General features: G+C 49.9%; 12 protein-coding genes across 12 annotated transcripts; 6 read left to right on the top strand and 6 right to left on the bottom strand.

Annotated features, from left to right (window-relative positions):
* Window positions 1-670: 670 nt before the first annotated feature.
* Window positions 671-1,298, bottom strand: UBC9 (E2 SUMO-conjugating protein ubc9; the record flags this gene model as incomplete). The annotated part of the gene is made up of 4 exons (XM_024467659.1): window positions 671-924; window positions 974-997; window positions 1,050-1,210; window positions 1,264-1,298. The coding sequence occupies 4 exons, from the start codon at window positions 1,296-1,298 to the stop codon at window positions 671-673; spliced, it is 474 nt and encodes a 157-aa protein (XP_024325083.1).
* Window positions 1,299-1,791: 493 nt separating this feature from the next.
* On the top strand, window positions 1,792-2,989 carry PEX19 (Peroxisome chaperone and import receptor; the record flags this gene model as incomplete). The annotated part of the gene is made up of 4 exons (XM_024467658.1): window positions 1,792-1,981; window positions 2,041-2,231; window positions 2,280-2,837; window positions 2,888-2,989. The coding sequence occupies 4 exons, from the start codon at window positions 1,792-1,794 to the stop codon at window positions 2,987-2,989; spliced, it is 1,041 nt and encodes a 346-aa protein (XP_024325084.1).
* A 195-nt stretch (window positions 2,990-3,184) lies between these two features.
* Window positions 3,185-3,985, bottom strand: VC83_04020 (uncharacterized protein; the record flags this gene model as incomplete). The annotated part of the gene is made up of 2 exons (XM_024467657.1): window positions 3,185-3,589; window positions 3,650-3,985. 2 exons carry the CDS (start codon window positions 3,983-3,985, stop codon window positions 3,185-3,187), a joined length of 741 nt encoding a protein of 246 aa, XP_024325085.1.
* A 414-nt stretch (window positions 3,986-4,399) lies between these two features.
* VC83_04019 (uncharacterized protein) lies at window positions 4,400-5,328 on the bottom strand (the record flags this gene model as incomplete). The annotated part of the gene is made up of 4 exons (XM_024467656.1): window positions 4,400-4,851; window positions 4,905-5,040; window positions 5,104-5,181; window positions 5,260-5,328. The coding sequence occupies 4 exons, from the start codon at window positions 5,326-5,328 to the stop codon at window positions 4,805-4,807; spliced, it is 330 nt and encodes a 109-aa protein (XP_024324829.1). The 3' UTR covers window positions 4,400-4,804.
* Window positions 5,329-5,732: 404 nt separating this feature from the next.
* VC83_04018 (uncharacterized protein) lies at window positions 5,733-7,164 on the top strand (the record flags this gene model as incomplete). The annotated part of the gene is made up of 3 exons (XM_024467655.1): window positions 5,733-5,949; window positions 6,008-6,960; window positions 7,012-7,164. The coding sequence occupies 3 exons, from the start codon at window positions 5,733-5,735 to the stop codon at window positions 7,162-7,164; spliced, it is 1,323 nt and encodes a 440-aa protein (XP_024324828.1).
* A 618-nt stretch (window positions 7,165-7,782) lies between these two features.
* Window positions 7,783-8,800, top strand: STS1 (protein DBF8; the record flags this gene model as incomplete). Its single annotated transcript, XM_024467654.1, has 2 exons — window positions 7,783-7,861; window positions 7,932-8,800. The coding sequence occupies 2 exons, from the start codon at window positions 7,783-7,785 to the stop codon at window positions 8,798-8,800; spliced, it is 948 nt and encodes a 315-aa protein (XP_024324831.1).
* A 1,128-nt stretch (window positions 8,801-9,928) lies between these two features.
* Window positions 9,929-10,765, top strand: VC83_04016 (uncharacterized protein). The gene is made up of 4 exons (XM_024467653.1): window positions 9,929-10,151; window positions 10,209-10,264; window positions 10,333-10,481; window positions 10,525-10,765. Exons 1-4 carry the CDS (start codon window positions 9,952-9,954, stop codon window positions 10,570-10,572), a joined length of 453 nt encoding a protein of 150 aa, XP_024324830.1. The 5' UTR covers window positions 9,929-9,951; the 3' UTR covers window positions 10,573-10,765.
* An 88-nt stretch (window positions 10,766-10,853) lies between these two features.
* On the bottom strand, window positions 10,854-13,351 carry ACO2 (aconitate hydratase; the record flags this gene model as incomplete). Its single annotated transcript, XM_024467652.1, has 2 exons — window positions 10,854-13,247; window positions 13,307-13,351. The coding sequence occupies 2 exons, from the start codon at window positions 13,349-13,351 to the stop codon at window positions 10,854-10,856; spliced, it is 2,439 nt and encodes an 812-aa protein (XP_024324833.1).
* A 759-nt stretch (window positions 13,352-14,110) lies between these two features.
* On the top strand, window positions 14,111-16,745 carry VC83_04014 (uncharacterized protein; the record flags this gene model as incomplete). Its single annotated transcript, XM_024467651.1, has 4 exons — window positions 14,111-14,188; window positions 14,274-14,436; window positions 14,491-14,692; window positions 14,744-16,745. 4 exons carry the CDS (start codon window positions 14,111-14,113, stop codon window positions 16,743-16,745), a joined length of 2,445 nt encoding a protein of 814 aa, XP_024324832.1.
* A 489-nt stretch (window positions 16,746-17,234) lies between these two features.
* Window positions 17,235-19,148, bottom strand: VC83_04013 (uncharacterized protein; the record flags this gene model as incomplete). Its single annotated transcript, XM_024467650.1, has 3 exons — window positions 17,235-17,586; window positions 17,724-18,169; window positions 18,660-19,148. The coding sequence occupies 3 exons, from the start codon at window positions 19,146-19,148 to the stop codon at window positions 17,235-17,237; spliced, it is 1,287 nt and encodes a 428-aa protein (XP_024324835.1).
* A 1,258-nt stretch (window positions 19,149-20,406) lies between these two features.
* VC83_04012 (uncharacterized protein) lies at window positions 20,407-23,185 on the top strand (the record flags this gene model as incomplete). Its single annotated transcript, XM_024467649.1, has 4 exons — window positions 20,407-20,529; window positions 20,579-21,348; window positions 21,401-21,695; window positions 21,743-23,185. 4 exons carry the CDS (start codon window positions 20,407-20,409, stop codon window positions 22,922-22,924), a joined length of 2,370 nt encoding a protein of 789 aa, XP_024324834.1. The 3' UTR covers window positions 22,925-23,185.
* Window positions 23,186-24,681, bottom strand: DRE2 (electron carrier). The gene has a single exon (XM_024467648.1). It carries the CDS (start codon window positions 24,483-24,485, stop codon window positions 23,712-23,714), a length of 774 nt encoding a protein of 257 aa, XP_024324837.1. The 5' UTR covers window positions 24,486-24,681; the 3' UTR covers window positions 23,186-23,711.
* Window positions 24,682-24,731: the final 50 nt, after the last annotated feature.

The following is a 24,731-nucleotide window of genomic DNA, read 5'->3' as shown; positions in this document are numbered from 1 at the left end:
AGATCTGCGCGTCATTCGCTCAATGATATTTCCGGCCTTGGCCTTTGTCAGCGCTAATATTCGAGTGCCAACTGGATGATCATCTTACTATTCGCCATAAGAAAGCATATTAAAGTTTTCATGAAGAAGTGCAATACAATCATTAATAGACAGGCATACTCGAGTATTATAATGCTATTTATTGTATGTAGTAGAGTAACCTGGCCCCAAACGTCTCAGTCCGTAACATATACAGTGATGGCATTGACAGAAACCAACATGTCTGAAAGGGTCACAAGATGCGACGACAGCCAACCAATGAATTACCTATCAACTTGACTAGATAACACCTGGTTTCACCGACTATCTGCCATATGCTATCCCCAAATCGGCTCCAGTAATGAAGGCGCCCCGTCACAGATCAGTCGAATGAGACAACCGTTTCCCGAGATGTCATGCATAACAATCGCTGGTGCTGCTCTTCATGCCAAACCACAAAGATAAGGACTCGTGAGCCATCATGCTTGAAATGCTGCCATTTTCCTCTTCCACGACGATGCGACATGCTGCCCAGCGCCTAAACTAGCAATCCAGCCTTATTCGCAAATCCGTAAACGCCCATGGAATCCCTTCCGTAAACTGCCAGCCCTAACACCCAAACCCAATCTTAACGTCGTGTCCTGATGTGCATCTACGGCGCAGGGTTCTCCCGAACAATCCTCTTGACCTTGGCCTCATAAGCCGCCTTATCCTTCTTGAACAGGTTGTATGCATCCGCTTGAGCTGGCGACTCGGGGTTTGGATCGTCGAGGAGATCTTGGACACCTAACAGTATCTGCTTGATTGTGATGGCTGGCTTCCACCCTTCCTCTTCGTTCAAGATCGACAAGCACACGGTTCCTGAGGGGTAGACATTTGGGTGAAAGAGCGGAGGAGTGAATTTGCCTGGTCTTGTTAGCTCAGCGCTTGCGCAAGGGAAGTGCTCGTGTCTTACACTTTGGTGGCTTCGTTGGGTATTCTGCGCGAAGGTTAGTATACTTATTGATGATGGGCTACTCGAGTGCGCTCACCATCTGGGAATATAACGCTCAGTTTGAATAGACCGCCTTCCCACAGAGTCTTGTCTTTTCCAGGAATACCGCACTCCCAGTTCTTAAGGTCGAGTAAGCCTTGCGAATTGCGCTGGGGCTTTGCGTAGAAACCGAATGGATGGTCACGTCGCCACTGCTTTCTGAAGACAAATATTAGCTTTAATAGTGAATAGTATTGCTCTAAATCCCGTACCTCTCCTCTTGGAGGCGATTCTGACACAAAGCCATCTTGAAGGCTGAAGTTCACCTGAACAGAAGTTCCCGTTCTTAGGATTTCACCAAGCTTGCTTTGAAATGGGGCCTGCGCCTTGCAACCTGGAGTTCGTCGAAGGGGTATGGGCCCTTCTGTAGTTTACGTTGTTGCGTCAAGAGGTGTTAAATATGGTAGAGAAGTTGTGGCGAGAGTCGTGCGATTTGGAGATGTGAAGTGACAACGGGAAGTCAGCGGAAATTGGTCGCAGCCCCACGAAAGTTAAATCGGGTATGTGCAGCCTTGGTGTTAGCCCGGCGCATCAACAGCCGCGGCCTCTAATTTCGGGTTCTGGAAACTACTTCATGTCTAGATCCCCATAAACTGTTTGCCACTCATTACAGTTCACTTCAACGATCGCGCAGGCCAAGGCCAGCAACAATATCCTCTCCTACGAATTCGTTACTGTCGAACCCCGCTCTCACGAGCCAGACATCTAAATAAACCACGCTTCACAGGCCCGCTCTGAACATGGCGACAAAAGCGGGCAATATTGACGGCGACGTCAAGGCAACCCCAGATACCGTGGAAACCATAGTTAGAGACACGACTATAGAAACTACGCAAGATGCCAAAGAAGTTACCCCGCCAAAGGCTGTTGAGCCCGAATCTTTTGAGGATGCGCCAGATCCAGAGGAAGACGACCTCGACGACCTAGACGGTACCTACTCAGAAAGCCCAAGGCATTTTGATTTCCTGTAACTGACATATTTATTCTAGACATGCTCGACGAATTCTCCCCGACTAAGACCGAGTCTAAACCTGCAACCACCGAGGCCCCCAAACCAGAGAAATCCACAGCTGGGGCCGCCTCCGATGAGATGGCTGATCTTAATGGCATGTCGGAGGAAGACTTTGCAAAGCATTTACAAGCTGATATGGCCAATCTTTTGGGCGGCATGAATTCAAACGTAAGGACCGATATATGATTGTCAATGGCTTTCGCTAACTAGTACCAGCCAGAACTCGCAGCCCAGTTCAAGGAGATGATGAGCAAGATCGCTACGGAAGGTGGAGAAGGACCTGGTGATTTTGGGGCTCATCCTGACGCTGCTGGAGCTTACCAGCAGTCTGCGAAATCTGCGGCGCCTTCAACGGCGGAGGAATCTTTCCAAGACACTATTAGGAAGACCATGGAGAAGATCCAGGCCTCAGGGGAGCAAGCTACGGCAGCGTGCAAAGAAGAAGACACCGATGACATTCTAGCCGAGTTGATGAAGCAGATGCAATCTAGCGGCCTCGGCGGCGAGGGTGGCGAGGAAGACTTCTCGAAGATGCTACTGGGGATGATGGAGCAATTGACAAACAAGGATATCCTCTACGAACCCATGAAGGAACTACATGACAAGTTCCCTGCTTGGATGGAGAAGAACAAGGCAGCCACTAGCAAGGAAGACCTCAAGCGCTATGAAGAACAGCAGAAGGTTGTCGCGGAAATAGTTAAGAAGTTCGAAGAGCCGACATACACAGACGCCAGCCCGACCGACAGAGAATATATTGTGGGGCTGATGCAGTTGGTAAGTGGAGGCAGGATTTCCGCTTTTAACAACTTACTGACAAGCTATAGATGCAAGCCGCTGGCTCGCCCCCGTCGGATCTAGTAGGAGATATGGCTTCGGCACAGGAAGCATTTGGTGCACCACCAGACGAAGGTTGTCCTCAACAATGATATATATAGGAGAATCATCTAGTCACATAATAGTAAAGTCTTATTATCATCCTGTAGTAGTACTCGAAATTACAGAAACGCGAATATACTCCCCGGTGGATATCCTGCCGCGCCTGTCCCAACATGCTATGCCCCGAACGCCAATTACAGATATGCTTAACTCTTCCGATGTGTAAGCTAGACACACGTGCTGCTCTAGCTCATGTCCATCATATCCTGGTCCGCCTCTCGTCCACTTTGTACGGGAGGTGAGGCTGGGTTACCACCCGTTTCATCAAAGCCGATCTCCATGAACAACTGGTCGTACTCGTCGTCGTCGCTACCGTATGGTGTATTATTGTCATCGTGCTGGTTCCTTTGATTCGGAGGTGGATCCCACGACTCCGCGTCAAGCATCGATAACATAGCCTCCATCTCGGCGTCTTCCTGTTGTGCAACCTCATCGACCATTTCTTCATCTTGAGAGGGATTGACTTTTCCAATCTCCGTCGATTGGCCCTCGTCCAAGTCCTCCTCATCAATGCCAGCCCAGGCTTGAGCATCTCTTGCTCGTTTCTCTTCTCGTCGCTTCTGCTCCGCAATCCAGATAGTGCGCATAATCTATAGCAACAAGGTTAGTATTCAATTTGCCAAACATATACCCTCCAAGAATGTTCGTACCTCATCATCGCCACCCCTCTTCTCCCATCTCTTATCTTCGTTGTCCTGCCTCACGCGTCGTAAGAACAACTTCCGTCGTGTTTCCCGCCCATTGTCATTGTCGTTCCTGTGAATCAAGGGGTTCTTCTTTGTCTGTCGCGCAGAATATGCACCCTCGCTACTTCGCTCCGTCTGGTTCGTCTGTGGCGGCGTTAGGCTTGCCATGTCGAAGCTGAAGATGTCATCGCGATTGGGTGATGCGCGTAAAGGCGAGGATGAAAGCGGCGATGGTGTTACTGGTGCATAGTGTGATGACTGGAATGCGTGGTGGGAAGAAGGAGGGAGTGTGGAGAACATCTTGGGTGTGATATGTTCTTGGTGATGGATGTGATGGGATGGAGCGTTGATAACGCGGTCATGATTGTACCATAAGTAGACGCGTTCCTGGGTAAAGTGTTACAAACTACTAAACCAGTCACGTGATATCCATTGTCAGCCACAAAACTGCCTGAAGCTAGTATTACTTGCTTTAACTTGTAGCCAAGTTCTAGACTCATAATTTGGGGATTTTAGACTCCGAGATAACTAGAAGAAGAGAAATAGAACCAGCTCGGACTGAGAAAGATTGCTGAAGCACAATCTAGTGCTGTAAAAGCTGCCATGGATTGGGGTTCAAATATATTCATGCATGTGTAAGACATGGCTCTCCCAAGCTCACTGACGTATTACGGATGCTTCGGAGTCACTGAGTTTTGACAAGTTTTGAAAACAATTGCATTGAGTAGTCAGAGTCTGTCCAGCTTTTTATAGTTTGCCATTCCCACCATGGAGAATTGAGGATGCTTTGAGCATTCCATCCGACTCCAACCAAGCTTCAGCACTAGTTCTTTCGTCTTGTTCCAAGCGGTAGGATCTGGAGCACAATCGCAAAAACGCTTCATTCACAAATCCAACAGTCGTGCCAGGAGTTATAGCTGCGCCATATAAATATCCTTCGCTTTCGAATTTGCAGGCCGAAGTATTCACAGTGCATTCAGGAAAATCACTTGTAGAACTTGGAACCAATATGTCATGTAAGCGTTCTCATTCTATAGAGGCCGCCCGTCCAGCCAGATATTGCACCGTGAAAACCGTGGCCATGCAAGGTAAGTACAGACAGAGACTCCCGGAAACCGCTTAGTCGAAAAGACCGAAGCCCATATCCTCGTCGGACTCCTCCTTCTCTGTAAATTCATTAGCTCAGTTCGGAAACGAGTGGTAACTTGGGATCTCGTACCCTCTTCCTTCTCCTCAGCTGGGGCATCCTCAGATGCAGCAGCGGCACCGCCAGCGGCAGCACCGCCAGCAGCGGGTGCGCCACCGCCCGAACCGACGTTCAGGAGCAGGTCCTTAACATCTTTTCCCTCAAGGGCCTAGTCGGTCATGTCAGTTCATACTGCTCCTCCTCATACGTGTATAGATTGTGGTGTGCGCACCTTGGCGAACAGAGAGGTCCAGATTGGCTCGACATCGGCAACCTTTGCGGCGGTGATCAGAGTTTGAAGCTTCTCGGCCTTTACAATCTGTTAGTGGTTGTCCTTTTCCCATTTTGCGCTTCATTTCGCGTCCAAGCAGGGTCGGTGGGGTCATACAGTGATATCGACACCATCATCGGCGAGGATCAAAGCGGCGTAGGAGGTTGCGAGCTCGGCGTTCGACATTGTGAAGATCTGCGACTGCTGGAATTAGAATATATCTCAGAGATAAAACCGAATAAGTCGTGGCACTCACTGACAGAATGTTATTTTGTCGATGTACTGATGCGAGTGACAGGTTTATCTTGCGTTTCGCTTCAAGATCTGAAATCTGTGCGGCGAATGCCCTAATCGGAGATCCACATCTACAAGGTGACTGTGATTGGCTACAATGCCGAGTGCTTGGGACCATTGTGCGCTTGGCCGATTTCGATATAGCGCGATATTTGACTATTCCCCGCTCACCCCATGTCACTCTGGACATGCTGCAACACTGAATACATCAGCTCGACAATAAATCTGATTTACAAATCCCATACTCACATACCGATACTACTCCTGCATCCCACGGTCATCCATGCACCATCAACATGGCTGACACTCCGGTAATGAACATACCGACGGACCCAAGAGAACAGCTAATTCTGGATGAATTAATGTTGATACGAGCCGATTTGGACCTATTGAAGAGAGACCGAACTACATATATCAAGTCTTCGACAGTTGTTCCTCTATATGATAAGATTGTGGAGCAAGTACAAAAATTGAATGCCGTCCGAGAAGACCGGCCTCATGAGCAGAACAGAGGTTTTGGCGTTGCATTCCGTCATAAGTGCCCCAAAGCAGTACTGACTGTATTTCTTAGTCGACCGTGTACTAGATGGCTGCTTCCAACTATTATCCTTATTCTTTATGACTATTGGGAAAAACAACGAGGCACCGGCAGCATACGCCTTGACGTCCACCATCAAGAGGCTGCTTGATCACCTCACCGAAACCAAACTCTACTCCGCGAAAGACCTCGACCATGTGGCGCAAACTCTCGAATCACTCGATAATATAATCCAGAATTCCGAGGGCGTCCATTCTGATCGCTTAGTTACTTTACTTGGAAACCGAACGTCGCTCTGTCGAGAAGCATGTAGCAGCCTCCAAGAGAGGCTCAAGCGCCTCGACCCGGGTTTGGCTGAGATACACCAAAAGTGTATTTCCATCCTGCGATGCATCTCGCTCGCCAACACAAAATCTAAGTTCTCGAACTCGGAAGTAAAGAAGTTTAAAGATCAGTTGGAAGAGATTAAGGCACAGCAGGTAGATGGGCATTTCGTGATTACACCAAACGAGATTCCGGCAGGAGACGCCGAGATCAATGAACTCCTCACGCGGATTTTAGAATGGGCGGACGTGGTTATGGAACATAAGGGCGTGATACCCGAGAACTTCAAGCCGACCTACGACATTTTAGTCAATATCCGTAACGAACTGGAGAAGCTCTCTCTGACCCAAGCATGGTCATTGCGAGAAACCGATCTCTATGACTACCAACGCCAACTAGATCGGATTGATGAAGCACGAGTCAATGGAAACTTCCTTGATAGTGGAGGCAAACCAGCAGAATTATATGTGCAGCGAACATTACTGTACCTGATCCGCAGGAGTTATGGTTACATATATTACCTAATGGTGTCTTCGGAGCCGGTCTCAGAAGCTCTCCAACCTATATACAATCAACTCCAAACACTTAGGCGATGTTTGGTTGAGGTTAGGGAAATGGGAGGTGTGAGCTCGCCCCGAGAGCTGTATCCCTACAGTATGAAGGTAAACCTACCCACTTCAGCTTCTTATCGATCATCTGCTGACTATATCTAGTTAAACTCCATTGATAACATGAAGGTTGATGGCAAATTCACGATCAACGGAGATATCCCAGAGGGCCAAGCCAGTGTCAACGAACTTCTAGCTGAATGCTTTGATATTGCGTATGAATTGCGGATTGCTGCAGAGTCTGAGGAAAGCGGATGAGATGTGACACCCTGGGGGTACGGGTTTTTTTTTTTTGGGGGTTTTAAAGGCTATTTAGATGGATGGGGATTGTATCAAATAGTCGGTGGAGGGTTTGGAAGCAAGCCCATATATGTATTGCCAGGCGTACTCGATAGTTGCGACCCTATAATTTAATTCTCAAATTCACATAAGTTACTTATGTTCTTAAAATGCACGTGTAATGAGCTCTAGGCCCTGCTATTCGACGAAATGTTCTCTTGTATTCGCGTAATATTTGTAAATGCTGCCTTTTGAACGTAGCGACGCCTCTATAATTGTTTTTTTTTTCCCATAAATGACGTTCGTTCATCGTTGTGCTGTAATGGTTTATGGGTTGGGGTGGTCCATGGAGAGTCAGCCCGAGGTTGGTTCCCTCGATAGCAACAACTAGCGAGTGCTAGCAACGGACGACCGTCAAGCTTGAATGACCTTGGGACTTCAACCTAACAAAAACCCTCCCACCAACATCGTTGTCCTCCATCTACGACACTTCACAGTTCTTCTCTGTCTTACGCCTTCGGCCCCTACGTGTTTCATAGTCGGGGACTCTGGTATTCCCTCCAAGCTTCTGAAATAGTTACGATCGGTCCAGCGATCATGAACATTTTGCTGCAGCAACATCCGACTTTCTTTCCCCATCACCACAACTCCCCGAGACGATCTCCGTCAATATCACGTATGTATCCGTCCTCTTTGAATATATTCCGACACTGCATCAGTAGCTAACGACCGTCATCGACTTGTAGCCACCCACCTCTCTCCCAGAATGTCCGCCCGCAAGCGAAAAGCCGACGATGACCTAGATCCTCGATCTCTCGACGAAGACATGTCTGTCTCTCCTCTTACGTCTCCCGCAATATCATCCCGCCACATCGCTCGCCCATCGAAGAAGATCAGAAACAACGAAGTCATAGGCCGACCGCTCGAACTGCCTCGCCTCCTCGAAACCCTCGATGCGGACTCGCTGAGGAACGTCCTGCAAACAATATGCGAACGCCACCCTGAAATCGGACAGGAAGTCGTTACATCAGCACCACGCCCATCTGTTGCATCTACTATTGGCGTCCTCGAGCAGTACCAGGAGCGTTTACGACAAGCCTTTCCGTTCGGTGGCAATACTGGAAGCGATTACGCATATAATCGCGTTCGAATCCAACTTACCCAACTGATTGACGCTATCAGCGATTTCGTCCCTCACTACCTTCCTCCACATGAAACACAAGTCACCACGTCTCTGGACTTTCTCGACAGCGTCACTAACATAGTCCACCAACTACCCGACTGGGAAAGCTCGAGCCACAACCACCACAAAGATAATGCATACGACGAGATATCACGGGCCTGGGCACGGGTCATAAGCGAAGCAAGCAAGCGTGGAGGAGGGATCCAACTACATAACGGAGGGTGGGATCAGAAACTTCAGAAACACAATGCCATGAGTGGCGGGCAGATGCAGGCAGCTGTCAACGCACTAGGCTCAAATTTGTACTGTGGCGGAGCGAACGGATCCTCGAACACGAACATGAACTCAAGCAATGATCCGAATTCGATCCGGAACCAGCTCTTCTCAGGCACATATGGCACCAACCTTCCAGTGCGTGTGGGACCTTGGTAAACCAATAAACTGGCACGCGGCACATCTCACCAGAGACTAAGGTAGACACGGCATGAGGATAATCCGGTTTATATACCTACAATACGGGGTGAAGGGAAATAGGGAGGAGCAACGAGGCTCTTTGCATGCATATTTTGCGCCGCGACTTTGATTACGAGGTGGTGTTTTATTAATTTGATGCTGAGGCATCTCATGACGTTAACGTTACGAATTCATTTGAGAGAGAGAGCAACCGAGTGGGAATTTTTCTGCATTTTCAGGTACGGTGATTTGCTTTGCAGTACTTGGTCACGGGCGTTCAACTATCGTCATCGGCGTTTTCGCGGTTGTGGCTACGAGTATCACATGCGCTGGGTTGGGGTTGGTTGGCGCTATGATTGATGGGAGGGCAAGGGATGATACGCTACGGAGGAAGATCCCAGAGTTGGAGTTCGTCCCATATGGGCGACTCACCCTTTTATGTCGAGAATAGAAGACATATTACAGGAAGATGTGATGATGGTTTCTTGCGATGCGATCCTCCCGTGTGTGAGCCAGCCTATTATCATGTCAGAAACCCCATGACACCCACCAATTGTCTCACCGCCTTTTGCCACCCACGATGACATATGGGAAGCTATCTACGGATATGGACCACCTACCAATATAGATTTCATTGGTTTCAGAGAGCTATGGATATTTCACCCATCCATAGTGGCTCTAGGGTTAAAGAGTCGACAATATTGCATTATCGTGCGTTGTGCTGGGTCGTGTCACCTGCCGAGGTGGCAAGGCTGACGAGACGAGGCTGACACGGTCGAAAACAGGAGAGGTCGATATTGGTCGTGTGTATATTTGGGCAGTACAGTCAGATGGGCTTGAGAATTGTTTTGGCTCAGGACAAAAAGAATGATGATGGAAGCTACACTCGGACTAGATAACAGAAAATAAAGAGACTCCTACAATATCTTGGACGTATACCATGGTAAACTGTTCATAATAGCACACGTTGCACAACACTTCGTCAACAAACAACCTTAAGTTAACTTAACTAACTTAATCCCACCACCGCTTTGTCATCCATCCCTCCCCCACCAAACGCTAAGCCCCCCACCTAAAACGCCGATAACCGCCAACTCACCCTCTGCCCATCCCACCACTCCCCCCCCGCAATGCCACCCGCGCGTCTTCCCCAACTAACTCTCAAGACGCTTCCCGGTCTCGCCAGCATCGGACCCCTCCGACCCTCGCTCCCGAAATCAAAAGCGCGTCAGCTGAGAGCTATGGCGTCCTTGGCGCCTGTGAAGTGTGATTGGCTGGTTATCGTGCCTGATCAGCCAAGGAAGCTGGAGGCGAGGATGGCGGTTAGGAGGTAGGTGTCTGTTTCCCGTGATTTTTGAGAGGATGGGAGGCTAATGGTGGGGGGAAGTGATCATTTGAAGAATGTTACGCCGAAGGTTGAGGAGGGGTTTTGGAAGGTGGGGGGTAAGTTGGTTTAGCTTTGTCTTTTTACCTCAATCGCGGTTTAAGTTTTGATACTAAAGAATCCATAGGCGCTACTCTCGATGAGCCGCCAAAAGAGGGAGAGCCATTGAAAATTAACGGATCCTGTTTCATCGCGCACGCAACAACGAAGGAAGAGGTGATGGTGGAGCTCAAGAACGATGTCTATGCGAAGGGAGAGGTTTGGGATTTTGAAAAGGTATGTAGCACCTGAGGAAACCAGGAGCTTGCTAACTTTGTAGATTCAAATTATGCCATTCAAGCCAGCTTTTATCAAGCCATTGAATTGAGATCCGAGATGGATGGAGGATGATAGAGGTCAAGGGCCAGGGCGGCAGGGATGAATTGTTGGTCCTATTAGACTCTAGGGTAGGAAATACCTTGAAACAGCTTAAAACTACTTCATGTGCTATTGATCTCTGAATATTGCGGAAGAATTGTAGTTTTAACTTTAAAATTTCGGAATAAATGATTCCACTTTATACCAACATCCTATAAACTACATATACGGCGCATACCGCTCCAAGAGCCAAAAACACATCTAATGCCCCTTTTTTATTTCAAAATCCCTCTAAGCAGACTTCTCCGCGGCAGCCTTAGCCAAAAGGTTCAACGCACTGCCAGCGATAACGAAGCTAGCCTGATCAGGGCTGAAAGTATGCTTCGTCTCAATCACAAACTCCTTTCCACTGGGCTTGGTAACCTTCAGGCTCACCTCACCCTGACCCCCATTATTCAACATCTCGTACAACCCCACGGTCTCAACCTCGTCACATGCATCAATCGCATCGTAGTCCGCCTCGTTCGCAAACGTCAACGGCACAACACCCTGCTTCTTCAGGTTGGTCTCATGGATACGCGCGAAGCTCTTGGAGAGGATGACACGGCCACCAAGGTAACGCGGCTGCAGAGCAGCGTGCTCACGTGCGGAACCCTCGCCGTAGTTGCTCTCAGCAACAACGAGCCACTCAACGCCCTGGCTCCTCCACCTCTCACCAAGCTCTGGGATACCGCTGGTGGAGCCGTCGACATCGTAAGCGACGTTGACCTCGCCGGTCGCCTTGTTGACGGCGGTGATGAGGGTGTTGGCGGAGATGTTGGGGAGATGGCCCTTGTATTTCAGCCACGGGCCGGCCGCGGAGATCGTGTCGGTGGTGCACTTGCCGGTGACCTTGTAGAGGACGCGGAGGCCCTTCAGGTTACCCTCGGGGAACGGTGCGAAGGGCTCGAGCAGGGCAAGGCGGTCGGATGTGGGGGATACGACGACGGGGGTCTCGGGGCTGGGAGCACCGGTAATAGGCTGGAAGTCGGGGTTTCCGGTCTCGAAGCCAGACTGTGGGAGCTCGGAGCCGAAGGGAGCCGAGAACCTGAATTCGGCGCCAGAGGGGGTGGTGATGGAGTCGGTGAGGGGGTTGAAGGATGTGGATCCGCCGTAAGCCATCGCGGTGACAATCTCGGGGGATGCGAGGAAATTCATGGTATCCGGGTTTCCATCGTTGCGGCCGCGGAAATTGCGGTTGTAGGAGGTGAATATGGCATTCTGCTCGCCCTTAGTGGGGAGTGGAACTTCCTCAGTTGCGGTACGCTTCCACTGTCCGATACAGGGTCCGCATGCATTGGCAAGAACAACACCCCCGGATTCCTCGAAGGTGGAGAGGGTGGAGTCACGCTCGAGAGTGGCGCGAATCTGCTCAGTCCCAGGAGTTATGAAAAACGGAACGCTTGGGGTGAGACCAGCTGCGGCGGCCTGCTTGACGAGATCCTCAGCGCGGGTCATGTCTTCATATGAAGAGTTTGTGCACGACCCAATGAGGCCTGCCGAGACCTTCTTGGGCCAGCCATTGGCTTCGGAGGTGGCAGCGAATTGCGAAATAGGCGTTGAAAGATCAGGTGTGAAGGGACCATTCACATATGGCTCCAGTTCGGAAAGGTTGATTGTAATAACTTGGTCGTAGTTAGCATTCTCATCAGGGGACAGCAGGTTGCGAGCTGATGGGAACGAGGCGATCATCCTTGCTTGACGGGCAATAGAAGCTCGGTGCGTCGACTCGAGATATGGCACCATTCGCTGGGAGAATGGGAAGAGGGAAGTTGTCGCTCCAACCTCGGCACCCATGTTGCAGATGGTAGCCATGCCTGTGCAGCTTAGCGTATCAACGCCAGGGCCGTGGTATTCGATGATGAATCCAGTTCCACCCCTGACAGTAAGTTTGCCAGCCAGATGCATGATGACGTCCTTTGGCGATGCCCAGCCACTGAGTTGGCCTTCCAGGCGCACACCGAGAACCTTTGGTGCCTTCAACTCCCAAGGCGCATCAACAAGAGCATCCACGGCGTCGGCACCACCCACACCAATTGCGATTGCTCCAAGTCCACCACCGTTTGGTGTGTGGCTATCCGTTCCAAGCATCATCAGGCCAGGGGCCGCATAGTTTTCCAACACAGTCTGGTGAATGATACCAGCTCCCGGTGGCCAGAACTCAATACCGTACTTCTTCGACGCCGACTCTAAAAAGTCAAAGACCTCCTTATTGCCCTTGATGGACTCTGGCAGATCAACATCCGCACCCCTCTGACCCACAATCATATGGTCGCAGTGAATACTGGCTGGCACGGCAGTGGAAGGCAGTTTGCACGTCATGAATTGAAGAAGTGCCATCTGAGCAGATGCATCCTGCATAGCGACTCTGTCAGGCTTCAGCTTAAGGTTGGCATTGCCACGAATATTCAAGCCATTGTCGGTTCCTGTAAGGAGGGACTCCTCCGGGTTGTCGAGATGGGAGTACAGGATCTTCTCCGACAGTGTGAGGGCGCGCTCAGCTCCAAGCACACGGCGCACCTCAGCCAGCCTCTTCAGAAGCTTGGGGTATGGCGGTGTTCGCGATGAAACATCAAGTTCTTGGGAGGTCGCATTGTTGACAGACGCAAAGCCGCGGGTTCGGGACAATCGTGAGGGACAGGACACCTGGGCATTGGTTAGGTTAAAAGTTATACCGGCAATTACGGAGGAGATATTTGGCTTACCTGCAGGGCAGACCTGCTGCTCTGCAATAGCCGGCCAGAGGTCATGGTGGTGATATGAATTCTGTGGAGGAATGTATGGCGAAACAGCTTGAACGCAGCTGCGGTCTCGGCGTTCCTATAACTTTTTCCGGGGCAACAGGGGACGATCCTGACACTGGTTTAAGCTTTTTTATGGTCAAGGCCTTTGTTGCGACGCTGATTGGTTGCAGAATGTTGCCTTACCCCGTGCACGGACCGCCTAAATTTGAGGTACGTGTAGAGTGTACCTTCTGATGAAGCTCTCACGAAATCAAATTCACCTACCATCACGGAGATTACATTCACAACGTGTAGTCACTGAACTTCCAAATCCAAGGTATGTTTGCCAGAGTTCATTTTTATCTGCTTCCGGTTGCTTCCCATGTAACTTCAGAGCATGCATTTGCCCAGATCGGTCTTGGCAGCGAAGCTGTCGTTCTTGCCTTGTTCTCATATCCTGTGTTTACCTCTCTCTGGGCTTCACAACGATGAGTATCAACGCAATGGGAAGTAGCCTCCAAAACTCTTGTAGCTATGAGGTCTCATTGTGCTTCTTGCAGCCTGATGGAGTGGAATTACTTCAGTTTTCATTCATCATCAATATTTTTGTTTTCTGTGTATTTACCAGCACCCTCTGCGAACGTAGAGGCATCAGTTGACGTGCAGGACCAGAGATACCAACTACCTTCGACTTTGCAACTAAACACAGAACTCAGAGCCTGTATACCGTGTAGGAGGCGATAAGGTCTGGAAGTATTCCAGGAACCTAGGACAAATCTCGACATCATGGAGAATGCACTTGAGCCACCGGGAGGCTCCAAATATGGCGATAACCCACCCCAGTTTCTCTTGGACGCAATGATGGTATTATCTAGTGACTCTCCAAGCTCACCACGAAGATAACATGCATTTTGTTTGTCATACACATGCTAATATTCTCCTAATCTAGGAAGAACTTGGTATTGGCAGAATAAATGACCTTTCCTTGGAAGACAACCCAAAGGATAGAAGAAATGTCAACACAGCTGTCAGAGCTTCCCTGGCGAAACCCCCCACAAAGGAGATTAAGAAGATTACCAGCAAATATGGGAATGAGATCAACATGTGGAAATGTGAGGTCATTTTCAGACTACACACCAAATCTAGCAACTGACAAGATCGAACAGCTTTCAAACCCGATGATGTGGATCAAGGTGCTCTCTTGTTGGATGACTTGGGAAGCGGCCAGTCACATCGTCTCCGTATGCAAGCAAGTCTTGCTGGATATTCCAACCGAGCTGGAGGCGATTCAAGAGGTGCCCGGGGTGGTCATAATGGTGGTAGTCACACCAGTGGTAGTTCAAGGGGTGGTGGGCTTACTGGACAGAGGTGAGTCTTTGTTTGACAACATCACCTTTGATCTGCTAACTTTGAATACAGCAACAGAAGGAACAGAGCTCCCATTGAGGAAATTGCCAACCTACTCCGATACTCGGATCCGTCGTCAGTTCTCCGTGGAGGACGAGGTGGCGGAGGAGGCGGCAATAATGGCCGTGCTGGTACAACTAACGGCCATTTTGTTCATGGTTTGAACAATAGTCCACAAGCCAAGAACGTTTCTTCTGGACAAACGAAGCAACAGACAACCACACCGCAGAAGACCACACAAAGGAGACCCCCGCAACAGAGGCCTATACAACGCAATTCTTCTCCATTGTTGTCTTTGGCAACCCCAGAGTCCTTTTTCCCAAGTGCTAAAAGGGTTGAGAATACCCAACCTCAGCCAACCATCGGACAACCAACGAAGAGACAACCATCTACCAGACAACTGCCCCCTAAACCACCAACCACTAAACAACCAGCCAGTGGGCAAGCAACTGCCAGACAACCAGACATTAAACCACCCGCCACCAAATCACCAGTCGCTAAACCACCTGCCACGGGACAACCAACCACCGAACCAGTGGCTCCGATTTCGAAGCCCAACAAACCCCTTCACATTAATTCAACTCCCAAGGTGCCCAAGAGCATTGCGCCTGATAATACTAGGGTCATACCAAGCAAAGACAATGATGAGGACCTTATCTTCTGTGATCTTATCTCCTTAGATAATGACGGCTGGGTGTCCACAGCCACATCCACTGAAGTTATAGTGGAAGAGCCACCCTCAGGCTATATGCAAGACATGTGGACCCTGGAAGATAATGCAAATGCAGTCTTCAACATGATTGTAGAAGTCACGAGGAAAGGAATGGCCAAGGAGAGGGCAGATCTCGTGGAAACTATTGCCAGTGGTGTGGTCCCAGATGGTCGGGGCATGGCATCATCTGTGTATGCTTCGGATGAGCCTGTGACCAAAGAATCAATCAACACATACTGGAAGACCCAGGGCCCCTCGTTCCGAAAGGGCCTTGAAAATGAATCCATTCGCTTGATTCTCGAAGGCGCCGCTGCTGAGATAGTCAGACGAGATGCGCCCACTTCAAGTGATCTAGGCCAGCAGGATGTATCGGGAAGTGTCTCCGAATACGATCAATCTAATCCCGAGGAGGTTTTCACGCAAACTGAGCAGATTGGCAGCCCAGGCAGTGTAACCGGTGAGCCCCAAGGTGTTTCTGAACCCGCTGAGAATGTTTCTGGTAGTCTAGAGACTATGGGAGACTCGAAGAAGCCAGAAATCACTTTTGTACAATACGATGCCTCCGAGCTATTGCAGCTCAGAGGTAGAGCTTTGACAGTGGATAAGAGCGCTTTCCCCGGCGAGATCCGCCAGTTCGTTGTCAAGGATACCAATGATACCAATGTGTTGCTGCAAAAACCAAAGGTTATAAAGGTGCTCGGAGGACTGGTGGACTCAAAATGGGCTAGTCCTTCCGAGACGAACGATGAGAATGTTGCTCCCAGCACAACCAAGGCTGCCCCAATCAAAACTAATACTACCCCCGTCAAAACAAATGCTGCTACCGGCAAAGTCAATTTGGACCCCAGCAAAGCCAATTTTGTCCCCAGCAATACCACTCGGCCTTCTCCCATGGACAGCGGTGCATCCAACTTCTTTTCAGAGAAGCCCCTGCCTACCAAGGCTACGAACGGGCTGGCATCTTCAAAATGGGCGGATGAACCAAAAGCACCTGATACTTACACTCCCCTAGACCCCGTTTCAGCCATTTTGAGTGCCACAGTGCCCGTCCGTCCCAAGCGTCCTGGCCTGAGTGATTACATGTGGGCTGATAATCCTCCAAGCAAGGGGTCACTGACTCGCCCTTCGATCAACAAAGAGGTTATCGATAGGATGATAAACCCCCAACTGACCCATTCAAGTAGAGAGCATCGGAAGAAGTCAATCGAAATCATCACTGTGGCAACGAAGAGGAGGAGTGCTGTACTTGAGAAACAAGCGGCTGAAAAGGAAGCTGCACTTGCTAACTATCCCCACTACTAACTTTGACTGGTGGCGGGTTGAGGAGCTGACGTATGAGACTAAGAATAAAGAGAAGGGGCAGCAGCGATTAACATGTGCGGAGCGGTCAACACTTCCAGGGCTCAGCAAGTCTGGTGAAACTGGTTGAGGCAGCGAGAAACCAAAGAGATGGGCTGAAGATGAAGAGCTTAGACTATGACCCAATGAAGCTCATCCTCGCCAATAACTAGCTCTCGTCGGTCCATGTTGCATGCGAATGTACTTATGATGCAGTAATTCAGCCTTGAGTTATATTCCTATGAAACTCCAGCAAAAATAGCCATGGAAAGAGTGTCATTCAACTCAGGGGATTATAAGTCAGGACACGCTGGGACCAATATTCCGCCTTGTTAGCCTTAATTGGCTAACAATAAATATCAAATGAAAGGGTATAACGTAGTGTATGGCCTAATGCGCCATATGGCCTAATGCGACAGTAAATCCGACCGTGCTACATAATCAACCAACTCATTATCCGATGCTAACGATGGGTTGTACCTCTACATCCTCTTCCTCCTCAACTTCCTCAACAGGGCGCTTGCGTGGGCGCCCACGAGGTCGTTTTGCAACCGGCTTAGTCTCGACCTCTCGCGCAACATCTAACACATCTTGTGTACTATACACGAACGTGCCTTCCAATCTGACCCTTTTGCCTCTCATATGAGCCTTTCGTGCTTGGAGCAATTCTTCTTTCTCTTGTAGCTGCTTACGGAGAATAAGGAGCTCAGTATTCTGTGTTTCAGCCATGCGGGTGACCCGGTCCACATATCGCTTTACGATATCGCCGCTTTCGCCAAATGTCTCCATGCCCCAGCCTGCGCCTCTGGGTATCCCTGTCCTTTCCCAGCCCCGCCATCGCCATAACGCCATGTCCGTCGGGGTCCTTCATATTCTTCACGTTGGGTGAGATATAACTCACCCTCCACCACCGTAGGTACCATGTCTTTTGCATTGAATTACCCGAATACCTTTTGTAGTGGCAGATCATGGCGGTCTAGCCCAGCAGGATTGATCTTCCATGGTTGGTTTTGATGTTTGCTCCACGTCGAGTCCACATCCAGTCTACTGTATACTTCGCCGAATTGCCCCTTCCTGCCTCCTCTCGCAGCGATCTTGGCTTGGATGGATATATATGATGGATCTTCAGTACGCATGTCATAGAGTGTTGATGTCACAGACCCCTCGTCCGAATCGCGGTATTTCGAGAGCATATCATAGAAGCCTTGTGAGTTGGGCTCTGTGCCAAGAGATTTGTTGGAGCGCCTAGCTTGGACCGAATTCGGGTTCGGGGTCGGTTCGATCGAATAGGGACACGCTCCGATAAAAGGCACGGACTGCTGAAATTGCACAATCCCATAGTCCGTAAAGTCTCGGTCATCTGAAAGAATCTCCGGGGATTTTGTTGGCTGCGTCAAAGCAATATCGGCAGGAACGTTGACTCGAGCATGGATGAATGGTTTGTAGGCTGGTCACCTCTGCTCTTGTATTGTTCTCAGGACTCGGGTTTGTGCTATCCGTAGATACATTGTCTATAGAATGCTAGAAGGGGGCCCTCTAACAGAGAAAGGTTGTCATCTGATAGAAAAAAAAATTCCTCTGGTACATGAGGGCCCTCTGGCACAAGAAGCGAGCCTTCAGGCGCGCGGGAAGAACCGCCTCTTGTATAGGAGGGTTGACAGAGTTCTTGAGAGGTCCATTTTTCGGCTCTGGAGGGGGGATGCGGCCCTCTGAAAAACTCGGCTTCGAATGCAGAATCTGTATATCTTGCAAGGTCGACTCAAATGGTGGGTTGAATGGTGGCGGGGTAGCTAGCTCAGTGGCATAAATTCAAGTTGACTTGGCTGCGTCGGAATTAATAATGCTGCCCGATCTTGTTATCATGGGTTCCAGAGGCACAATTTCCGTTCTCCTGCCGTCTTTATCCCTCGAAACGTTCAAGTTTCCCATGTGTTCAGATGACATATGCAACCTCTGGTGGCCTATAGGCCCTCCATTGGACTTCTGGCTCGCAAAATCTAACTCAGTATTTCCTTCAGCAACGCCTCCAACCTTTTGCGACTTAGGATTTCGCCAGTTTCGATATCGTGCCACACTGTGTGAATCGTTGAGTTTTCGCTTCTTGCCTCCGTCATTAAGCCCCGCCGTAGGCGTCAGCGGTGAAAAGTTCCGACGTCTCATGGTATCACTACCGCTACCATTCATAGTACTGACGTCGGATCGCGGCGTCCAGAGGTTACTTTCGGACTTTTTCGGTTTCAACCTCCTCGCTTTCAACTTGGATGTTGCGTACTCCGCGGCTTGTTTGCAAGAGGTACACACTTTATTCGAACTGTCCTCCTGCAGGACTGGGTTTATTGCAAGTGCTAACAATGCACCTTCTTCCATATAGTGGCTTGTCGTCAGGATTAGCTGATGAACCCTTTCCGGTAGCCATCATTGTATACTCTGTCCGAGAGTTTGAATGAAAAGGTCCTGGTTGCATGTGGCAACAGAACCACGTCGGGATCCAATAACTGCCCAAGGAGGTACTAGAAGCAACATTAGCAGTGATTCTCCCAGGTAGCGTTGGAAAATAATTGCAATGGGTGCTATTTCAGGTCTTTTCAGTTATTATAGTCAGCATTCTGCGAGTTCAGCGGCTCCAACCCTTTTAACACCAAGGCAACGACCTCAGATCGTCGCTATAAACTTATGCTAGCCCAACGCCCGCCGTCCGTAGTTTGATAACACCCACTTTACACCATGCCTTTGGCTCTAAATCACTTGTTTGCAGATAGAGAGCTCCTGAATACAGTCATTTTGATGTATCCTCCAACTTCACTATGAATTCACTAACTTCTGTGAAACATAGTCTTGCCATTTGTTGAAGGACGCGCCTAGACAGCATAGATACGATGTTGCAACGGATCCTCAGCCTTGTGCACACCTGATGTTGGAGGAAGCCGAAACCAGAAGAACTCCTCGCAGTCTGACCTTTTACCAGGTTGGTCATCACCAATAGCGGTTAATGGAAAGATGATTGACACGATAAAACACTACACATACCGTATAATCTTGTGGCTTATCGTTTCCGCTCTGCCAAGTTGCAGGGCCAGTTAAAGGCTGGAAATAACCATCTGCTTTGGTGATCCCAACGTTAGTAATCACATCAATGTTCAGTCCGCTAGTAAGTGGCTATGGTCGACAAACACAGTATATTCTGTCATGAGGTGCCAGATGGCTACGAAATGTCGGACCTTCTTGACAAACGGGTTGGTGGTTGGTCGTTCGATGTTAGGGACAGTGATATTAGGTCTTTCAATATATCGCTATGCATGAAATAAAACAACTAAATCAGACGCTGTTATAATAAAAACAGAAAAAAAAAACAGACAAAAAAAACGTGAGCCTTTGGGCTCTCTGCAGCAAAAAAGTCAAGAGGGTTGTCGTTACAAAGGGGAAGCACAGCATGTGATGGGAGTGAAACATTACAATTAAGGTTGGCGCTAACTAAAATACTGCCATTACTATCCGCTGCTATTATGGGACTAGCTTGTTATGCCAGTGGTCCGAGAGGGGCTCCATAAGGCCGATTCCATGTGAAGAGGACACTGAACACAGAATATTGTCGAGCGCAGACAACATACAGTAGCTACAGTAGTCAATGGATTTCTTAAAATCCGCTGTCGCCTCGGCGATTTCTGGGGGGCCTCCTTTTCCATACAGCTTTGGAGATCGTGTAGACGTCGACGACTCGATATGGACACTATATAACGGTACACGAAGAGTAAGTCAGCTCCAGGTCTTTGAGAGTTATATACTGACCACAATTTCAGGAAGAGGGCTCGAACTGCAGCATATTTTCTTTTGATGTGCCCGCAAACAAATCACTACTGCCTCTGGCAAGAAATGCCGTCAAGAAACTGCGGACACTTCGACACCCAGGCGTCATAAAAGTGCTTGACACAGTTGAGACCGAATCATACATATACGTTGCCACGGAGCGCTTGATACCATTGCGATGGCACATAAAGCGGAAGAGCATGAGTGAGGAGACTATAAAATGGGGACTTTTTAGTATAGCGCAAACCGTCAAGTTCATCAACGACGATGCCTCCTCGATACATGGGAGCCTCAAAGCCGCGTCCGTATATACCAGCGAGAGTGGAGAATGGAAACTGGGTGGTTTTGAGGTGCTGAGCAGTCTAAAAGATGACGAAGCAGTAATATACAGATATGGAAGCCTTGTGCCCGAATCGGCCCGGTACATGCCTCCTGAGCTGGCCAAATCAGGCTGGGAAACCATTAAAAAGAATCCAGCAACGGCCCTCGACGCATACAACTTCGGTATACTGTTAATTGAAACCTTCAAGGGTGATTTCCTTGGCTCCGACCAGGTCGGCCAAACGAAGGGCATCCCTTCGAACATGCAACCGAGCTACAAACGACTCGTAAATGCAAACCCAAAGTCTAGATCTAGTGTCGCGCATTTCTTAGATCAAGGTCGAAGGGATGGAGGATTTTTGGATACCCCTCTGATCAAACTGACTGAGGGAGTTGACAGCATTGGAATGAAATCCGAGAATGAGAGAGAAGTGTTTTTGAGGTACTTTTTCCCAGCTCTCCAATATCTGAGTCCCTCACTGACTTTCCAACAGCGATTTAGACCAACTGTCAGATGATTTCCCGGAAGAATACTTCAAGATGAAAATCCTCCCCGAGCTGTTAAAATCAGTGGAATTTGGTGGAGGTGGCCCGAAGGTCTTCAGCGTCGTCATGAAAATCGCCCAGAAGCTAACAGATGGGGATTTCGACGCCAAAGTAACTCCAGCCGTAGTGCGGCTTTTCCAGAGTCCCGATCGGGCTATTCGAGTCTGCCTTTTGGACAATCTACCTGTTATGATCGACCGCCTACCTCAAAAAATTGTTAACGACAAAATCTACCCGCAGATGGTATGGCTTCATGAGAATTTGAATGACCATTGTACTAATCGAGATAGGTTACTGGTTTCACCGATGTCGCCCCCCTTATTCGCGAGCAAACCGTCAAAGCTGTTCTCACTATAATAACTAAGTTATCTGACCGTACGATTAACTCAGATCTCCTCAAGCAGCTCGCTCGTACCTCCAACGATGAGCAACCTGGTATCCGCACCAACACAACAATCTGTCTCGGGAAGATTGCCCGCTCCCTCGGTGTGTCGACTCGCTCAAAAGTTCTCATCGCAGCTTTCACGCGGTCGCTACGGGATCCATTCGTGCATGCCCGAAACGCCGCTTTACAAGCACTAACGGCCACTGCCGATTGTTTCACCGATGAAGATATAGCGGGAAAGATTTTACCCGCTGTGTGCCCGCTATTACTAGATAAAGAGAAATTGGTGCGAGACCAGGCGAACAAGAGTGTAGATACTTACCTCAGACAAGTCCGCAAGGCAGCGAGTCAGATGCAAGACACCGTCCTCCCACCGCCAGCTTCGGACGCCGGCCGCTCGAACTCCAACTCCACTACCCCTCGCATGGGCACACCCCAACCCAGCGAAGCTGCGTCATGGACCGGCTGGGCAATTTCCTCATTCACGAATAAAATCTCCACAGCAGCGGGCGACATCGAGCCATCTTCTTCCTCCGCCAGTACCCTCGCCCTCCCCCCTCCAACACTAGAGACGAGAGCAGTAAGCGTTCCCGTTCGTGCCTCGGCCTCAGCATCCGCCCTCCACCGCCAAGCCATCACATCCCCTCCACCAACCTCAACCCGCACCTACACGTCCTTCGCCTCCGCCTCCAACGCCGCAGATTACTTCCAAGATGCGGGCGACGCGAGTGAGGACGACTTCGAGGCCTGGGGCGACATGGATGACGATGAGATGGCGTTCAAGGACGCTGTGGATGAGCAACCCAAGGCTCCTGCTAAGCCTACAGTTTCAGCAAAACCATTCGAGGATGACGGTGAGCCAGACTTTGCGGGCTGGCTAGCGGCGCAGGCGGGTAAGAAGACTGGCTCGAAGCCATTGCCGAAGGGGCTTGCGAAGCCGGGGAGTGCAGGCGCGAGGCCTAATGTGTTGGGCGCTGGGTCGAGGAAGGTGAGCGCGGCAGCGCCGGCGAAGCCTGTGGTGAAGAAGGTTATTGATACGAAGCCGGAAGAGGCGGGTGATGATGATGGATGGGGTGATCGGTGGTAGATATTGTGGGGATGAGTTTATATGGGCAGCTAGCGCATGTAGGATGCATTGCTTGGCGTTCCTGGATACCATTTTGTTTGGCCAAGTCATATAGATGTATAGAAGGCGCTGAATTTGAATATTTCACGCCACCCCCTTTTCCTAGAATGAGATTGACGGCCCAAGAGCAGTGAAGGTGTATACTAGTCTATAAACCAACAGGCAGCGTGGGAGGGCTATTACTATTGGCCTACTCAGTGTCACTACATAGGGCTACTGACATGGTAGAGATATTGGTCAATAACGCTCTTAATTCTATGGAGTCTTCGATAAGCGATTTGCTGCAACGTGCTTGCTCGATCATATAACTTCAATGTAAAACCAAGCTATAAAAAGCAGCCACCCATCTACCCAGGAACCAGCCAACCAGGCTTCCATACCAACCGTGGGCATATAGCCTCAAACTCCAAGCGCCTCGCATCGCCAGCGTTTACAACTGGACATCATTATTAAGCAACCTGACCTCGTCTCCAGGCTTGAAGGCTGGCATTCCAATGTACGGGCAGCCGTCACACCGGAAGGCATCTCCAAGACTGCAGCTTCCACACGACCCAACCGTGCCTTGAACGGTGAAGTCAAACTCCGCCAGGTCCGAGGAATCGAGCTTGAGCGCCTTGAGCTTATCGTCGGCAGAAGTGCGCCTCGCCGCGTCTTCAGCTAAGAGCTTCTCTGCTAGGCCGCATGAGCAGTCCTTGCATGCGCGACGGCGCTTGCCGACTCGTGGGACGCACTCCGGTGCTATAAGATGTTAGTAATCTGCAGTAGGAAGCAAAGGGGTGGGAGACATACGGATAACAACCATGCTGTTCAGGTCTTCCTCTGTCAGCAGGGTGTCCTCGTCAATTAGATCATCGTCGTCCTCATCCTCGCCTGTGATCTCCTCTCCAAAATCGTCGCTGAAGTCCACGAACCCCACACCATTTGGTTTGGCTTGGCTAGGAGTAATTTCCACACTCTTCCGCTTCAGTGTTACTATCGTCGCTGGAGGGCCTGCATCCGACACAGCGTCCTTCTTCTTGTTCCGTCCGAAGCGTAGCGGTACTGCTTCGCTAGCGCTGTAATCCGGCTTCATCATCCCCCCAGCGCTATTGGCCACCAACCCAGCAAGAATAGCTTCAGTATATTCGCCACTGGTCGTGGACTGTCCGAATGTGCCGTCCTGGGACTGCAGTTTTCCGCCCGCCTTAAGCGATTGCACAAGGCTGCTGTATACATCCCGGCTCAGCAACTTTCCGGACTCGCTGCGCGTTCCGTCGACGTCGGTGAGGATAATGATCAGGTCGTATGTTGCGAGGGGCAGTCTAGCGAGGCCCGCGGAGATGCGGTCGAGCATTTGGAGGTCGGTGACGGAGCGGTCGTGGACAGCGAGAACGCCGTGGAGCTTTTCCTCATGGCTGGCAATGGAAGGAGGCGCTATGAGGAGCGTGCGGGTAGTGGAGCCGACTGCCTTCTTGGTGGGCTGTGGTTGAGGCGTGAAATCGAAGTCTGGGGTGTTATCGATGGTAACGAATGAAGGCGCCATCGAGACGGAGAGTGGCAACCGCCAAAAATCAGTCTCTGGATCCCTATTCCTTATTCAAAAATGTGGCAATTATGAATTTGCAGAGCTGAGTATGCGCAAAACCACTAGTTGTTGGAGTAAAGAGTTGCAGAGTTGAGGAAGTGGGAGCTGTGGGGTTGGATTCTCTATTTCCCTTCCCAAATTTATTAATCGCGTTGCTCGGTCATCATTCCGCGATCGGGCTGGGTGGCGGCGATAAGCACCAAT

This window comes from Pseudogymnoascus destructans, assembly GCF_001641265.1.
Source record: "Pseudogymnoascus destructans isolate 20631-21 unplaced genomic scaffold scaffold_8, whole genome shotgun sequence".
In the NCBI taxonomy this organism is placed as follows: domain Eukaryota; kingdom Fungi; phylum Ascomycota; class Leotiomycetes; order Thelebolales; family Thelebolaceae; genus Pseudogymnoascus; species Pseudogymnoascus destructans.
Note: the sequence above shows the minus strand (reverse complement) of the source record. Positions and strands in the feature narration are given on the sequence as shown.

Coding starts and splice junctions, on each gene's coding strand:
- VC83_04016 (XM_024467653.1), top strand. CDS start 9,952: ATGCCACCCGCGCGTCTTCCCCAACTAACTCTCAAGACGCTTCCCGGT. Junction 10,265..10,332: donor GGGGTTTTGGAAGGTGGGGG/GTAAGTTGGTTT, acceptor AAGAATCCATAG/GCGCTACTCTCGATGAGCCG. Junction 10,482..10,524: donor AGGTTTGGGATTTTGAAAAG/GTATGTAGCACC, acceptor CTAACTTTGTAG/ATTCAAATTATGCCATTCAA.
- DRE2 (XM_024467648.1), bottom strand. CDS start 24,485: ATGGCGCCTTCATTCGTTACCATCGATAACACCCCAGACTTCGATTTC.